Source organism: Hyla sarda, chromosome 7 (assembly GCF_029499605.1).
Source record: "Hyla sarda isolate aHylSar1 chromosome 7, aHylSar1.hap1, whole genome shotgun sequence".
NCBI lineage: Eukaryota > Metazoa > Chordata > Amphibia > Anura > Hylidae > Hyla > Hyla sarda.
Window position 1 is genome coordinate 178,142,132 of NC_079195.1, and position 17,812 is coordinate 178,159,943.

A 17,812-nucleotide genomic window follows, 5' to 3' on the forward strand; every position below is an offset into this window, starting at 1 on the left:
AAATGGGGGTGGGGGACCTGTGATGATAGGGGCTGTAAAGGGGGGAACTGTGATGTTGGGGGGCTGCAAAGGGGGACCTGTGATGTTGGGGGCTGCCAAGGGGGGGACCTGTGATGATAGGGGCTGTAAAGTGGAGACCTGTGATATGAGGGGCTACAAACGGGGGGAACTGTGATGTGAGGGGCTACAAAGGGGGGACCTGTGATAGGGGCTGTAAAGGGGGGACCTGTGATGATAGGGGCTGTAAAGGGGGGACCTGTGATGTGAGGGGCTGCAAAGGGGGGACCTGTGATGTGGGGGGTTGCAAAGAGGGGACCTGTGATGTGGGGGGCTGCAAAGGGGGAACCTGTGATGATAGGGGCTGTAAAGGGGGGGACCTGTAATGTGAGGGGCTACAAAGGGGGGGGACCCATGATAGGGGCTGTAAAGGGGGGGGACCTGTGATGATAGGGGCTGTAAAGGGGGGACCTGTGATGTGAGGGGCTGCAAAGGGGGGACCTGTGATGTGAGGGGCTACAAAGGGGGGGACCTGTGATAGGGGCTGTAAAGGGGGGGACCTGTGATGATAGGGGCTGTAAAGGGGGGGGACCTGTGATGATAGGGGCTGTAAAGGGGGGGGACCTGTGATGTGAGGGTGTGAGGGGCTGCAAAGGGACTGTGATAGGGGCTGTAAAGGGGGGGACCTGTGATGATAGGGGCTGTACAGGGGGGACCTATGATGTGGGGGACTGCAAGGGGGGGACCTGTGATGTGAGGGGCTGTAATGTGGGGGACCTGTGATGATAGGGGCTGTAAAGGGGGGGAACTGTGATGTTGGAGGGCTGCAAAGGGGGACCTGTGATGTGGGGGGCTGCAAAGGGGGGACCTGTGGTGTGGGGGGCTGCAAAGGGGGGACCTGTGGTGTGGAGGGGCTGCAAAGGGGGGACTTGTGGTGTGGGGGGCTGCAAAGGGGGGGCCTGTGATGTGAGGGGCTGCAAAAGGGGGACCTGTGATGTGAAGGGTTGCAGGGGACTGTGATGTTGGGGGTCTGCAAAGGGGGGACCTGTGGTGTCGGGGCTGCAAAGGGGGGAAAAGTGATGTGAGGGGCTGCAAAGGGGGACTTGTGATGTGGGGGGCTGTAATGTTGGTGGGTGCTGGTGGAGAGGGAGACCAGTTATGTGGGACCTGTGATATGGGGAGCTGGAAAGGGGATACCTGTGATGTTGGGGGCTGAAGAGGGGATGCCTTTGATGTAGGCGGCTGTAGACGTGGGGGACCTGTGATGTTGGGGGCTGGAGACGGGGGGGACCTGTGATGCTGGGGGCTGGATACGGGGGGGATCTGTGATGTAGGGGGCTGGAGATGGGGGGACCTGTGATGTAGGGGGCTGGAGACGGGGGGGACCTGTGATGTTGGATGTTGGAGACGGGGGGGACCTGTGATGTAGGGGGCTGGAGACGGGGGGGACCTGTGATGTTGGATGCTGGAGACGGGGGGACCTGTGATGAGGGGAGGGGACCTGTAATGTGGGGTAGGTTATGGGAAGAGGAGACCTTACTACTTTGTAAGGGAGGGGCACTTTGGTTCGCTCTTTTTTTTTTTTTTTGCAATTTAAGTTGTTTATTCATTATTTTTAAATAACTATATTTTTTATATTTAACTACAGTTAAGGGGAACCTGTTATCAGTTTTATGTTGCCCAAACAGCAGGCAGCATAAAACTGGTGCAGGCATCACGATCCCAGGACACTGTGAATTACACTAAGACACTCGGTCATTCTTAGTTTCTAAATGCCACCGGACCCGGTAATTAGTCTTTAGGGTAGGTGACGCATCTTTCCCTGTATCAGTGGTCTCCAAACTGTGGATCTCACGCTGTTGCTAAACTAAAACTCCCAGTAAAACGTTAACTCCCAGCATGCACAGAGCGTTGTTGGAACAGCTAATAGTCCACAGTTTGGAGACCTGGGGGAGATTTATCGAAGCCTGTGCAAAGGAAATTATTCCCAGTTGATTGGTGAGTGCTTCCAATAATTTTCTACTGTGAGACTGTTATGCTCACTACTATAATCTATTGGGATTGAGTACCCCATCTGTATGCAGGAACCTGCAAAGTCGGGAAAAGATGTAGTGTTGGACTTTGTAGTGCTGAGCACTGTATCTTCCAGTGTCTCCCTATACACTGCTAGAGACAAGAGAGACGTGTCAATCAAGCCGGCTGGGCAGGGAGCAGTCACCAGGACCTGCCCCTGTGACTATTTACCTGTATTCTTTTTCAAAACTTTTTCAAACTTTTTCAAACTATGTCTCTGTGCAATTTGTGTCCCGGAATGGTAATGCCTGCAGCAGTGTTATGCTTCCCACGGTATTTTAACCCTATGCAATATCTACTATGGTAGGGGGAACAGTAAAAAAACAAAAACCCTTTCTAAAATTCCTTGCTTTCACACTGCCACTGAAATGACGGAATTCTGTTTCTGGTATCTGGCACTTTCGGTTGGGGGACATGACATGGCCAGCCATCCAATCAGCGCCTGAGGCTGGACATTGTTTTGGCCCATAATTGAATGAGCAGCTGTGTGAGATCACATAACCTGACCTAGTAGTGCTGGACACTGGGAACTGAGTTCCGTGATTCTGGCGGTAGCTCAAGTGCAAAAAAGAGAGGGTTGCTTCTATTTATTTATTTACTTTACTGTTTTTCCCAAGTGGATTTTACATAGAGTTAAAGGGGTACTCCGGCGCTTAGACATGCCTGATCAAGGAGGTCCCGCGGCTGGGGATCCCCGTTAAAATCAGTCCCCGGAGCGTGTTCGCTACGGGTCTGATTACTGTCGATCATGGTGCCAGAGTGTTGTGACGTCAAGGCTCTGCCCCCCTCAATGCAAACCTGACGTCAAGGCTCTGCCCCCCTCAATGCAAGCCTGTGAGAGGGGGCGTGACAGCTGTCACGCCCCCTCCCATAGGCTTGCATTGAGGGGCGGATGCGTGACGTCACACGGGGGTGGAGGCGTGACGTCACACGTCGACGGCCCTGTGGTTGCCGGTAATCAGACCCGTAGCGAACACGCTCCGGGGACTGATTTTAACTGGGGTGCTGCGTGCAAGATCACGGGGATCCCCAGCGGTGGGACTCCCGCGATCAGGCATCTTATCCCCTATTCTTTGGATAGGGGATAAGATGTCTAAGTGCCGGAGAACCCATTTAATGCCACATTATTATCTTGTATGTTGAGGCTGCACCCCTTTGACTTCAGGGCGCAGCGACAACATAGTTCTCTTATAGAGGCATGGCAAATCAAGTGCCAGGCTTCCCTGTCCCTTCCCTGCAGCCAGTGACTGCTACAGTGACGCAATGCTGTGGGGCTGGTATGACAATTTTTCCAGGGCTGGTTTTTAGCCCCAGTCCGGCCCTGGCAACCAGGGAAGAGCAGCAGAATGGAACGGAGAAAGATCAGTTTCCAGAGCTACCCACTGTTTGAAGGAGGCATGATGGCAGAAATCCAGTATGCGAGAGCAAATCACAGCCTTATAATAAAGACGGACGTCCGGAAGTCCCACGCCCCCCCCCCCTCTCCTGGCACCGTATCAGGATCTGATTACGTAATCTAGGACCACCCACGGACCAAATAAATCTGGTTACCATGGATCGGAGCCTGGAGAAGAAGGACACCGGAATCCGAAAGGGTAACGTCTGTATAAAATACAATAGACGTGGCAAAGCATCCATCTTGACTGCCGCCATCCTGCCAAACTACGAGAGCGTGAGCTTGCCCCAGGAGGAGAAGTCCCATTCCAGTGAGCGCAATAAGGGGAGATAATTAATATGAAACAAGGAGGAAAGATCAGGTCCCAATTGTATGCCTAAATACGTAATTGTGGTGCATTGAGTTTTAAAGGGGAATCAGGAGGTGAGCTCAGCAAAGACAACCTGAGGCATGGAGATGTTGAGAAACTCCGATTTATGTGAGTTAACCTTGAAATGACTCAAAGCACCATAGTCTGCGAACTCGGAAAGAAGAACAGGGATGGAAATACGAGGGGAGGAAACATATAACAGTAAGTCATCAGCGACAACTTATAAGTGGAGGAACGTAAGGAGAGACCCCTGATAGAGTCATTCTGTCTCAATGCCACAGCCAAATATTCCATCGCAATCATATAAAGAAGCGGGGACACCGTGCCGCATCCCATTTCTAATATCAAGCGGGGCCGACAGCGCACTATTCACCTTAACTTGAGCTGTTGCACCTCAATAGAGGGCCATAATATGGTTATGGAACCTAGGTCCCATCCCCATATGGGCCAGAGCCAGATCTAGAAACTCTCATCCTACCCTACTCTAAAGAAGACAGAGGGGAAGGCCTTTGGATTTGGCTGCAGCAATGAGAGAGAACGACTTCAAGGTATTATCCCTAGCCTCACGGCCCATGACAAAGCCCACTTGATCTGTATGTAAGAGTGAGGGCCATAGGGGGCCTAAACGCAAGGCAAAGATCTTAGAGTACAATTTGAGATCTATATTAAGGAGCGAAATGGGTCGATAATTACTACAGCTAGAGGGGTCTTTATTGGGTTTTGCGAGCACCGCGATATGGGCAGCCAGAGCCTGAGGAGGGAAGCGAGCGCCAGCGTTTATAGAATTAAAAGATCGTAATAAAGGAGGGGCTACCATGTCAGAGAATAGTTTGTAAAATCGAGCCGTAAACCCGTCAGGTCCTGGGCTCTTACCGTCTTTCAAAACTTTGATGGCGTTGGTTAAATCCCCAAGCTCTAGCGGCCGCTCCAGATGCTCCCAAGATGAAGAGGACAGAGCAGGAAGACTATGGCGGTCCAAGTAGGAATTAATTTTATCGCGTAAAACAGAAACAGGGAGATCTGAATATCTACCCTTGATATTATATAAGGATTGGTAATAGGCTCGGAACTCCTCAACAATCTGCGGTGTAGAGTGTAATTTGCCTGACGTGGGAGATGTCAAGGATAAGATGTAAGGGGTGGATAACCGTGCATGTAAAGCCCTGGAGAGTCAGGAGCCAGCCTTGCCAGCATACTTGTAGTATTCCCTATGCACCCTTTCCCTTAAGCAAAACGATCTCCTATCTAGACATGTGAGTATCTGTTGCTGAACAGTGGAAATTTGGGCCCTAGTGGCATCATTATATGATCTCTTATTTGACGCCTCCAAAGAGGCTAGGAATTCAAAGAGAGTACGTAGTTGGCGCGCATGTTCTTTTTTGAGACATGAACCATGAACACCATATCCAAGCGACTATAAGACTTATGGACAGGTGAAAAAAAGGTGAAGTCCTTAACCCCGGGGTGAGTTGTACGCCACATGTCCACCAACCGGCGATCAAGGAGTTCTTTCCTCAGCCTACGCAAAGGTGCAAAGGACAAAGAGGACTTACCATTGGATGTGTCCAAAAGAGGGTCCCAGTTGAATTCACCCCCCAAGATTATCTGCGAAGAGCCAGCAAATTCATCTAGGAGACGGAGGACCCTAGAGGCAAAGGAGACCTGTCCCTGATTAGGAAAATAAACAGAGGCAACAGTGAATATATGTGAGGAATGAGAGAATTGTATAAACACATAGCGGCCATGAGGGTCACAGGAAGATTTTAATACAGTAGGCTGGAAGGATCTATGGAAGGCTATAGACACCCCTTTAGTTTTAGAATCAGCAGACATTGAGTGAAACCATACTGGGTATAACCGGTCATTAATCACTGGGCAACCAGTAGATAGAAAATGCATTTCCTGAAACAGAGCAATTAACACCTTTTGTTTATGCAGGTACCTAGATAGATATTTGGTGTCGCTTTTCAGGGACATTCAGACCTTTCACATTAAACGAACAGACAGATAATGTATCCAGGGTGGTTCAAGGGGACGGGGAGGATAGGGAGGGGCAGGGAAGGGGGAAAAGGGAAGGGTAGGAGAAGGGGAGAGGAGAAAGAGAAGAGACGAACCAGGAGAGGAGACAAGAGAGAAAGAAAGAAAGAACAGAAAGAAGAGGTATAATCATAGACGAAAACACATAAGAGTTCTGGCAGCAGCACTAACAGTGAACAGCACACTAGCCACTAGGAGAGCAGCATAAGGCGGAATCCCACCCACCACCGGGTTCTTGGCAGGGCAATACCAGCCCATCTCAGCCCAAGGTAAAGGCAATCCAAGGTATGACAGAACAAGCAGTCAAAAACAATAAATCACCCCAACTACCGACCACCCCCCTCCCACCCCACCCCCCAACCCCCTAAGTAACACAAGGACCTTCCCATAAGAAGGTATTAAGGCACAAACAAGAATAGCACTAAGATATAAAATGCACAAATATAGAGGCAGGAACCGGCAATGGCAAGCAGGTATTAAGTCCTCAGTCCAGGCATAACTTAGATAAGGCGTAGGAGAGACCAAAATTCGCATCAGATAGTCACCACAAATGAGAACCATGGCAAACATAAGGCATCCACAGAGGAACAAATGTAGGGTCAAGTAGCAGGAGATCCCTGGGAAGATCTATTGCGGCTCTTCTGTTTCAGAGGAACTGTGGCCCATTTCTCCTGCTGCGGCGGGTCCAGGGAACACATAACAGCCAGCCAGTCCGGCAGGGAGACCATGGGGAGTTCAAGTGCCGCCAAGAACTTTGGTAGGTCGCCCAGATGGCGAAAGATTGCCGTCTTGCCTTGATACCGGACCATCAGTTGAAATGGGAAGCCCAATCTATAGGGGATCTCCTTCCGCCGCAGCAGGTCCAAGATGGGCTTCAGGGCACGGCGAAGCTGCAGAGTGCGCCTAGCTAAATCCGGCAGGAGAGTAACAGTTGCACCATCCAGCTCAATTGGTCCATGTGATCGCACTGCGGACATGATCCTATCCTTTTCTTTATAAAATTGCACCCGACAAATCACGTCCTGAGAGGGCGCATTTTCAGGGGGTTTTGCTCTTAGAGAGTGATGAATACAGTCCAGCTCAATGGAGGAGGGTGTATCCAGGCCCAACAATATTCCAAAGATCTTCTGAGCTGTGCTGTCTAAATCAGGCGGTAGTAAAGTCTCAGGTATGCCCCGCAGTCTAATATTATTTCGCCTATGGTGGTTTTCAATGTCCTCCTGCATATACATAAGGTCCGAGATTTTAGCAGCATGGTCTTGCAGGACCTGCTGGTGATAGTCCATTCTGTCACCAAGAGCCTCCTGGTGTTTTTCAATGTCCTCTATATGCTGCCCCAGCTGCCCCATGTCCCCTTTAAGGGAGACCATTTCCCTCTTATAGCTGGCCTCCATTCTGTGCACACACTTATCAAAGTCCTTTTTAGTAGGTAGAGCTTTTAAATAAGATTTGAGGTCCCACTCACCCTCCTCATCGTTTTGGTCAGAGTGGGAGCCACAGGAGACATGGGAGAGAGCAGGCGAAGGGGGACACGTGCGAGCAGCCGAGCGCTGTGAAGACCGCGCGCCTGCAGCCGCTGCCATCTTAGACCCCGGAGAGTCGCTTCTTTCCGACCGCTGGCTGCCAAAATAGTGAGTGATAGAGCCGCCGTCAGGAGGTATGGAGGTAGCCTGCTTCTTCCCCCGCTTGTTAGGCAACAGAAGGGTCTGGATAAGGCGTTGCTGGAGCCCGGTAAGTGCTGTCGCAGTGAGTCAGGGAACGGAGCCGAGGAGAAGTGCGTCCTCACGCCCCCGTTGAAGGCTTTTTAATATGGATATCTGTACCCACAGAATGGACAGTGGAGCTGAGTTCTAAAGCAGCAAACTGCATCTTCTTCCTTGTATAATATTGTGTTGTACCTATAGCACAACCCTTCAAGGTTAGTGAGCACTAGGGTTTTCTGAAAGTTTCGTCTCTTACCAGAGCATATTATCTTAGAGTGTCACATTTTGTTTTTTAATTCTTTGTGTCTTTTTGACCTGTTCTTCAATAAATCACTCTCACTAAATTTCCTCACTAAGATATATATCAGTATATACTTGTCATACTGGTTTGTTTTTCCAAAATAACTGTTCCTGTTTCTTTAGGCTAAATTAACAAAATGCAATAGCTCCACCTACAACCATAATTTTCCAATATATATAGGTGTGCATGTTACATTTAGGCAGTAAACATTTACTCAAAGTATTTGCTTATATAATTATTCTTAGAATTCAGAGGTAAGTTTGGGAATTATTCTCTTTAAATCACATAATATATCTGTTGTCTACATTTAGGCTATGTTGTCTTTTATTTTGTCCTTGTAGATTGAAATTTCTTGGAATATGGAAATTCTGCAGGTGTTCAGTGTGGTTCTGCTTGGCATAGCCTTGGTGTACTCCACTGAGATATGTCAGGAGTCAGACTATACCATTATCAAGTGTGGAGCTCCAGGAAGAGATGGTGCACCAGGCAAAGATGGGAAAAATGGGTTAAATGGAGAAAAGGGAGAACCAGGTAATGTGCAGAAGAGATTTTCATATCCAGGTTGACATTCGAAAATGCTGTTTGTAAGAGACTTGTTTTCTAAAAAAAAATTTGGCCCAATAGGACCACCTGGACTTCCTGGTGCTGATGGACGTCCAGGGGCAAATGGTGAAAAGGGTCCAATAGGCGAGAAAGGTGAAAAAGGAGACAGTGGAGCCTCTGGTAAGGACATTTTGTTCCTATATCTTCTATTGCATTGTCTTCTTTTGCTCTTATATTTTGGATTAAAATGCAAATAAATAGTTATAGTAACATAAACTACTAAATATTTTATATCATAACAGTCTGCTTTGACAGTTATAGAAAATATTGTTATTGTAAATTGTTGATTACTATATATTGATAAACTTTACACCTTTAAATATTTAGTCAATTTAAGAAAAAAAAAATAGCCAATTTAAAGGAAAAGTTAATACCATATATACTCGAGTATAAGCCGACCCGAGTATAAGCCGAGACCCCTAGTTTCAACCCAAAATCCCAGGAAAAGTTATTGACTCGAGTATAAGCCTAGGGTGGGAAATACATCATTCCCCCCTGTCATCATCCAGACCCGTCATTAACATCCTCATCATCATCTCCACCTGTCATCATCCAGACCCTCATCATCATCACCTGTCATCATCCCCTTGTCATCATCCCACACATCCCCCCTTCATCATCCCCTTGTCATCATCCCCACCCCCCTTCATCATCCCCTTGTCATCATCCCCACCCCCCTTCATCATCCCCTTGTAATCATCCCACACACCCCCTTTCATCATCCCCTTGTCATCATCCCCACCCCCCTTCATCATCCCACACCCCCCCTTCATCATCCCCTTGTCATCATCCCCACCCCCCTTCATCATCCCACACCCCCCTTCATCATCCTCTTGTCATCATCCCACACCCCCCCCCCCTTCGTCATCCTCTTGTCATCATCCGCCTTCAGTGGTCTTCAACCTGCGGACCTCCAGAGGTTTCAAAACTACAACTCCCAGCAAGCCCGGGCAGCCATCGGCTGTCCGGGCTTGCTGGGAGTTGTAGTTTTGAAACCTCCGGAGGTCCGCAGGTTGAAGACCACTGCGGCCTTCGACATCATCCAGCCCCCTCTCACCCCCCTTTAGTTCTGTACAGTACTCACCTCCGCTGGGCGCTGGTCCGGTGCTGCAGGACTGTCCGGAGAGGAGGTGGTCCGGTGGGATAGTGGTTCCGGGCTGCTATCTTCACCGGGGGTGCCTCTTCTCCGTGCTTCGGGCCCAGAATAGAGGCGTTGCCTTGACAATGACGCAGAAGTACGTTGGCAATGAACGTACCTCTGCGTTGTTGTCAAGGCAACGTGACTATTCTGGGGCCGGGCCCGAAGCGCTTAGAAGAGGCCTCCCCGGTGAAGATAGCAGCCCGGAACCACTATCCCACCGGACCACCTCCTCTCCGGACAGTCCTGCAGCACCGAGCGGAGGCGAGTACTGTACAGAACTAAAGGGGGTGAGAGGGGGCTGGATGATGTCGAAGGCCGCAGTGGTCTTCAACCTGCCGACCTCCGGAGGTTTCAAAACTGCAACTCCCAGCAAGCCCGGACAGCCCGGGCTTGCTGGGAGTTGTAGTTTTGAAACCTCTGGAGGTCCGCAGGTTGAAGACCACTGCGGGTGGAGAGTTCACTCGAGTATAAGCCGAGGGGGGTGTTTTCAGCACGAAAAATCTTGCTGAAAAACTCAGCTTATACTCGAGTATATACGGTAAGCAGAAAAGGTCTACTTTCAACATAAACAGCACCACTACAGTCTATGCTGTATTTGGTATTGCAGTTTTTGATTATTTATTTTTGTATCAGACTGATATAAACTGATTTGACTGCCAATATGTGTAAATTTGCATCAGATTTTAAGGTTTTGTTCTATTGCCATATAATGTATTTGTTTTAAATTGTTTGATTTAACTTTATAACAAAGTGTATTATTTTGCATACATTTACTGCAATAATATTTTAGAGGTTTCACATTGTCTAAAACATGGGCAACATAAAACAGACATGGACACTCTAACAAAAATCTGAAACATTGCAGTTTTTCTGAGAAACCATAGATGATCCATGAACATAGTACACAGACAAGAAGGAGATTCTCCACAGCTGCTCCCTACCTGGTTGAACTTGACTCAGAAGTCTCTCCCTGTACGTCTATAGGAAGAAACTTGTCAATCAAGATCAGCGAGGCAGGTAGCAGTGGTGGAGAGCTGCTTTTCTGGCTGCATACTTAGTTCCTGGCTAGTCCTCCCTGTATCGGGGTGTCTAGCCCTGTATCATGCTGCCTGTGTTTCATGTAACATGAAACAGCTGATAGGTTCCCTTTAATTTGTTCTAAAATAAACAGTATACTATTAACCTTTATAATGTATTTGTCAGTGCTTGAACCTCTTAAATTTTAATTGGGCATTTTAGATAGAAGATTACTGAAAGTGGAGTCAAACGTGCTAACGCTTAGAAACGGTTAGTAATGAAATCTATATTCTTGTTTTCTTGGAAACCATTATATGAACAGTAATGAAGAATGTGAACATCTTATAGATAAGAGTTGGGCGAACCTATTATAAATATATTATCTGAATTCAGGTAGAAGAAACAGACATGGTCGCACATCTACAATCTTGTATAATGATCTAATTGCTTTTTAGCATAATATCAAAAACTAACAGTTTGTTAGTATACATTTTTGATCAAAAAGTACAAGCCCACTCGCCACATCAAGGCCACCTATTTAGAGTGGGTCCCTAACGTCCCTAGCATAAAATGGCGTAGCACTGGGCGGCGACCACCACCGCCGCAACACCAGTGCCCACGGGAGGGGAACGACCCACTGGCAGAGCGGCCCCAATGCCACTCAAACCAGTCTATGGGTCGCACCCCCCCTACAGACACGGCGCCACGGCAGCAACGGACGCAGCACAGCACCACACCAGTGTGAACAAGGTGTAACAGCACACTTACCATGCTCTCCCAGTCAGACTGGGAGGCTGCCAGGAAAGAAATGGCCCTTGTGTACCTAACTACTACTTATATAGGGTTGGGCTGAGGGGGTGGGGAAGAGTGCAGACACATGTTAAAAAAGAAAAAAAAAAAGGAGGAGATAGAAAACACAGTGTGAATTCAGGTAGAAGAAACAGACATGGTCGCACATCTACAATCTTGGTGTGGTGCTGTGCAGCGTCCGTTGCTGCCGTGGCGCCATGTCTGTGGGGGGTGCGACCCATAGACTGGTTTGAGTGGCATTGGGGCCGCCATGCCAGTGGATCGTTCCCCTCCGTGGGCACTGGTGTCTCGGCGGTGGTGGTCGCCGCCCAGTGCTACGCCATTTTATGCTAGGGACGTTAGGGACCCACTCTGGATAGGTGGCCTTGACGTGGCGAGTGGGCTTGTACTTTTTGATCAAAAATTTATACTAACAACCTGTTAGTTTTTGATATTACGCTGAGAAGCAATTCAATCATTATACAAGATTGCAGATGTGCGACCATATCGGTTTCTTCTACCTGAATTCACATTGCGTTTTCTATCCCCTCCTTTTTTTTGTTTGAACATGTGTCTGCACTCTTCCCCACCCCCTCAGCCCAACCCTATATAAGTAGTAGTTAGCTACACAAGGGCCATTTCTTTCCTAGCAGCCTCCCAGTCTAACTGGGAGAGCATGGTAAGTGTGCTGTTACACCTTGTTCACACTGGTGTGGTGCTGTGCTGCATCCGTTGCTGCCGTGGCGCCGTGTCTGTAGGGGGGTGCGGCCCATAGACTGGTTTGAGTGGCATTGGGGCCGCTCTGCCAGTGGGCCAATTTTATTTCAGCATTTTCGTTTTTTCCTCCTCGCCTTCTAAAAATCACAACTCTCTTATATTTCCATCCACAGACCCATATGAGGGCTTGTTTTTTGCGTCACCAATTGTACTTTGTAATTACATCACTTATTTTACCATAAAATGCACGGCGCAACCAAACAATTATTATTTATATAGGCGAAAATTGAAAATGAAACCGCAATTTAGCTAATTTTGGAAGGTTTTGTTTTCACGCTGTACACTTTCCGGTAAAAATGACATGTCAATAAGACAGGTCAATAAGATTAAAATGATACCCATGATATATGCTTTTCTATAATTGTATCGCTTAAAAAAAATCTCAAACCATTTTAACAAAATTAGTATGTTTGAAATTGCCCTATTTTGACCACCTATAACTTTCTCCTTTTTCCGTATATGGGGCGATATGAGGGCTCGTTTTTTGCGCCATGATCTGTTTTCATAGTTTTCATCAGTACCACTTTTGCTTAGGTTTTTCTTTTTATAATTTTTTTATACATTTTTGGGGGAATAAAATGTGAAAAAAAGCAGCAATTTTTTAATTTTTTTTTCACGTTTATGCCGTTCACCGTACGGGATAATTAACAATATATTTTGATAGTTCAGACTTTTACACATGCTGCAATACCAAATATGTGTATTATTTATTTTTTTTTTACGCTTTTTGGAGGGGGAAAAGGAAAAAAGGACCTTTTACTTTTTTTGGGGGGAGGGGATTTTTCACATTTTTTTTACACTTTTTATGTCCCCATAGGGAACTATTCATGGCAATCAGTTGATTGTTAATACTGTTCAGTGCTATGTATAGGACACAGCACTGATCAGTATTATCGGTGATCTTCTGCTCTGGTCTGCTCGATCTCAGACCAGAGCAGAAGACCCCGGGAGACAGCCGGAGCCAGGTGAGGGGACCTCCAGCCGCCATTCTGGATGATCAGATCCCCGCGGCAGCGCTGCGAGCGATCCGATCATCCATTCAAAGTACCACACTGCCACAGATGCCGTGATCTGTATTGATCACAGCATCTGAGGGGTTAATGGCGGACATCGGCGCGATCGCGGATGTCCGCCATTACTGGCGGGTCCCTGGCTGCTGATAGCAGCCGGGATCTGCCAGTTGTGACGCGAGCACCTCTCCAGTGCTCGCGATCATGGCGGCGCGTATAGGTACGTCATGGTGTGCTAAGTACCACGTCACCATGATGTACATTTATGTTCATTGTCGTTAAGGGGTTAAAGGCATAGGTCGAGAAAGTTCTGACTGGCTTTTTCTTGGTGAAAATTTCCAGCCATTTATTTACAGGCTTTGTGAATTCAATAGTAAATAGGTCGGGCTGTGAGAATAAAAAGTAAAATAAAATATTTTTGGTTACTTTGTATACCCTAAACATTTTATAAAAACTGATCAAAAAGTCCCATGGAATCAAAAATTACAGATCACAGCGCAAAAAAATTAGCCCTCATAGATCACTGTATGCGGAAAAATTATAGGGGTCAGAAGAGGACATTTCTAAACCTACTAATTTCCCTGCATAAAGTTATAATTTTTTAATAGAAGTACAAAACAATCAAACCTTTATAAGTTGGGTATCATTTTAATCATGTGGACCTACAGAATAAAGGTAAGGTGTCATTTTTACCAAAAAGTGTTTTGCCATAGAATTTGTGATGAAATTATTGATGTCATTACAAAGTAAAATTGGTGGTGCAAAAAACAAGCCCCTCATATGGGTCTGTAGGTGGAAAATTGAAAGCGTTATGATTTTTAGAAGGGGAAGGGAAAAAAAGTAAAAAAATAAAAATAAACTGTTGTCCTTAAGGGGTTAAATGCATGACACTATATGGTCAATACAAGGCAAATTACCACATAATTCAATGCCTCTTTGGTGCCCATTTGCAATTTATTTCACCTCTGTTTCTTTCTGTGCAGTTGCCATTCATTGCTTCATAACTACCCATTTATAACAGAAAGGTATTAAAGGGGTTATGAATGGCACCGAGGAGGCTTTAAACAAGAAAAAAGATACTAAAGAGGCAATGAGGGCAGAAAAGGGTCACTGAACAGAAGGATAATACTGTATCACTAAATTCAATGCCCATTTGCTTTTTATTGGTGAATGCGTGCAGCTGAACCTTGTCCCATAAGCGTTCTCCAATGGCTGTGCAATGTTGCCGGGATTATAAGCAACTTTGCATGGCCATTGGTGAACACATAGGAGCATGGTTTCAGCCGTATGCATTGACTGGCATGTAGGAATGTGGCCTAAGGCCCCTCCAAAATCTAGTGTCTGTGGTTGTACTGGAAAAAAACAAATCTGATCAAGTGAAGCATAGCCATGTTATATATAGGACTTTAAAGCAATGGACACCATTAAAATGGAAAAAAGATACTTTTACATGTTGGTGGTTTCCATATATGTAAAAAGAAAAAAGTTGCACTGCATTTGAGTTTACAATCTTAATTAATTTATTAGTTTTTAGGCCCCCTGATATTCAGTTTGCAGCCTGCTTTAAGGTTCAGTTTATTTTCAAGAGGTAGTGTCCTCCCAGTAATACATGTTGAATGTGTGATAGCCTGGGGGATGTAGGGTATGGGGAGTGTAGCTGTTGCGTGACTAAAGGGTGTTTGTTAACCCTTGCTATTTGTGACGCCAGGATGAGGGGTCCTCAGTAAAGCTTGTCCTACCGCCACTCTTCCCAAGAGCGATAGGGAGGTAGATAGTAAGGGAATGTCCACAACCAGAGAGTTTTCTGAAACAAGTTTAACTTTTACTGAAGGTTTTCTGCAAGCTTCATAAACGGAACAGTCTCTATGCATACAACTGGTTTCTTTGGAGATTGACAAAGGTTGGGACTTTAGCAATTTAGAGTCTTTAAGGTAATATGCGCTGTTCCACTGGATTTAGGGGATTTAGTTGCGGTCCAGTGGTCACACTAGCTTTAGCAGGGGTAGTTTAGAACTCACGGTTTTAGTTCAGCTGAGGCTGGTAGGTTTTCAGGCCTAGCGTGTCTTTGAAAGTTGCGCAGATCCGTCCTGCTAGTCTGGCATCCACGAGAGCAGCAAGCCAAGAGAGCGATAATTGGCTACAGCTCCCTTATATGGGCAGGGGCTGGACTAGTGCTAATTGGTCCAATACTGTTGTCAATCACCATTACAAAGGCTTGTGGGTAACATGTGACCCAAGGACCTCCAAAGGTCCTCCAGCATACCATAGAGGTTATTAACATGGTCACATGACCGAAGATCCTGCGACGCTAAACAAGGTAAGTACTATACATTATCCTACATATATATTATTACTAAATATGTACATGTAGAAACAGTACTGAATTAGAGTAAAGGAGAGGTGACTAGGGGCTGTCCCACCTGAGAGATCCTACCTGAGCGTAGTTACTCTGACTTGGGGGACCTCTACACTAGGTATGGTATGCAATACGGTACCAGGACACCACAAGTCTACAGTTTGCTGTGGCTGTTCTCCTTTCTCTCAACTAGAGATGAGCGAACTTACAGTAAATTCGATTCATCACGAACTTCTCAGCTCGGTGGTTGCTGACTTTTCCTGCATAAATTAGTTCAGCTTTCCGGTGCTCTGGTGGGCTGGAAAAGGTGGATACAGTCCTAGGAAAGAGTCTCCTAGGACTGTATCCACCTTTTCCAGCCCACGGGAGCACCTGAAAGCTGAACTTATTTATGCAGGAAAAGTCATCAACTGCCGAGCCAAGAAGTTTGTGATGAATCGAATTTACTGTAAGTTCGCTCATCTCTACTCTCAACACTTGTACATGGATCATGAAATCCTCCTCAGCTCACTTCCTTTTGTGCCCTTTCCTCCCTGTCTTCAGCCTGTGTGAGCTGCCCTCCATGCATGTTCCCCCTCTGTGAAATGTCCTGCCCCAGCCTTCTGCTAACACTGAAAGGGAAGACTGATTTTCTTAGCTCTCTGTGAAGCAGCAAAATGGCAGGAAATGTTTAATGAAGTCTATTTAAAAGGTTGCTTAGTTTTGCAATCAGGAAAAAATGAACAAAAAAAAAGGTAGTGAACAGGTGTCCATAAAGGATCTGCGGCTAATGACTTGGTTCTAGATATCACAGGACTCCTTCAAAGGTCTTGTGGAGTCTATACATTGTTGGTCTCAGCTATATGGAGGAGCAAGGGGGACCTACATAATATTAGCCAGGTGGTTTTACTGATATGGCTGATTGTCTTATACAACTTAATATAATGGCCCAGTCTAATAATGTTAGGGACAAAGAAGTCTGATTTGCCCATAGAAACCAACCACAGCTTAGGTTTCATTTTTTTACATAGCTCTGGTAAAATGAAAGCTAAACTGTGACGATAATATAGTAATATTGGGGGGGGGGGGTATTAAAACCTATGCAGAGGAAAAGTTGACCAGTTCATTTTTTTAAAAGGCTTCTGAAAAATGAAAGAAGCGATCTGATTGGTTGCTATGGGCAAGTGGTTAACTTTCTCCCTGCATAGGTTCTGATAAATCTCCCCCATTGTGTCTGGTAGCTGTCGTTGTATGTAATATTTACCAATCTGTATTCTCTTTATTTCAGCTTTAACATTTTCTAAGAGTGCAGCAGCAGCTGGAAACAAGATCTATATTTCACAAGGTGTAACGGCGAATTATAATGATGCTAAGGCAGCTTGTACCAGTGTAGGAGGTCAATTGCCTATACCACTGAATGAAGATGAGAACAACGCTGTAAAGAAAATAGCGCTTCAATACAATCTCTCTGCATATCTGGTTATAAATGACTTTCTGGATGAAGGAACATTCAGATATCTAAATGGTGAAAAGATTAAATACTCAAACTGGTATGATAATCAACCAGATAATTATAAACTAAACGAAGATTGTGTGGAAATGTATGGGGATGGGAAATGGAATGATCGGAATTGTGATGTAAAACTTCTGATCATCTGTGAATTCATTTTGTGAGTTTGCAATTTTAATAAAAAGTGTCCTCTAAAGGCCCCTAAAAATTATTCCTAAATGAAATGTGCATCAAAAATCATGAAAAAAAAGATAATATAAAGTAAACCCATTTTATCCTGCTATTTATTTGTGTATTGTATCCATTTATGTTAGAATTTATTGAGGAGATTATCAAAGGATTTAACACCTTTATTTGAGTACATTTTGTGTCAAATGTGGTCAAAAAGTGATGCATGATGTTTTCACCACATTATGAATTTACAATAAAACTTTGATTTGTTTGCACCAAGCCCGCAAATCTCAAAAAAAGGGGTGTGGACTTTGTGCGTATTCTGCACCATATTTCTAAAGCTTCATCACATTTTGGTGCCAAAATGTTGTCCTATTGTATTCCACAGCACAAATGGTAAAGGAACAACAAGTGTTCAGTGCCAAACCCACTAATATTATTATCAGCTAATTCCTATGAATGAAGCACATCTCTTCCACGTCAAACTTCTTTGAAGAGCAAGCTAAAGATTTGAAAAATCATTTCAGAGAGAGAGGTTACAGTGACAAGGATATCAAAAAAGGATACCTGAGAGCCAGAGAG

The 17,812-nt window shown here is 45.8% G+C and overlaps 1 protein-coding gene across 1 annotated transcript; it reads left to right on the forward strand.

Moving 5' to 3' along the window:
- The first annotated feature begins 7,532 nt into the window (after positions 1-7,532).
- On the forward strand, positions 7,533-17,223 carry LOC130283189 (mannose-binding protein C-like). Its single transcript, XM_056532392.1, has 5 exons — positions 7,533-7,604; positions 8,123-8,131; positions 8,219-8,408; positions 8,502-8,600; positions 16,838-17,223. Exons 1-5 carry the CDS (start codon positions 7,533-7,535, stop codon positions 17,221-17,223), a joined length of 756 nt encoding a protein of 251 aa, XP_056388367.1.
- Positions 17,224-17,812: the final 589 nt, after the last annotated feature.

Coding starts and splice junctions, on each gene's coding strand:
- LOC130283189 (XM_056532392.1), top strand. CDS start 7,533: ATGGAGGTAGCCTGCTTCTTCCCCCGCTTGTTAGGCAACAGAAGGGTC. Junction 8,409..8,501: donor TGGAGAAAAGGGAGAACCAG/GTAATGTGCAGA, acceptor TTGGCCCAATAG/GACCACCTGGACTTCCTGGT. Junction 8,601..16,837: donor AGGAGACAGTGGAGCCTCTG/GTAAGGACATTT, acceptor TCTTTATTTCAG/CTTTAACATTTTCTAAGAGT.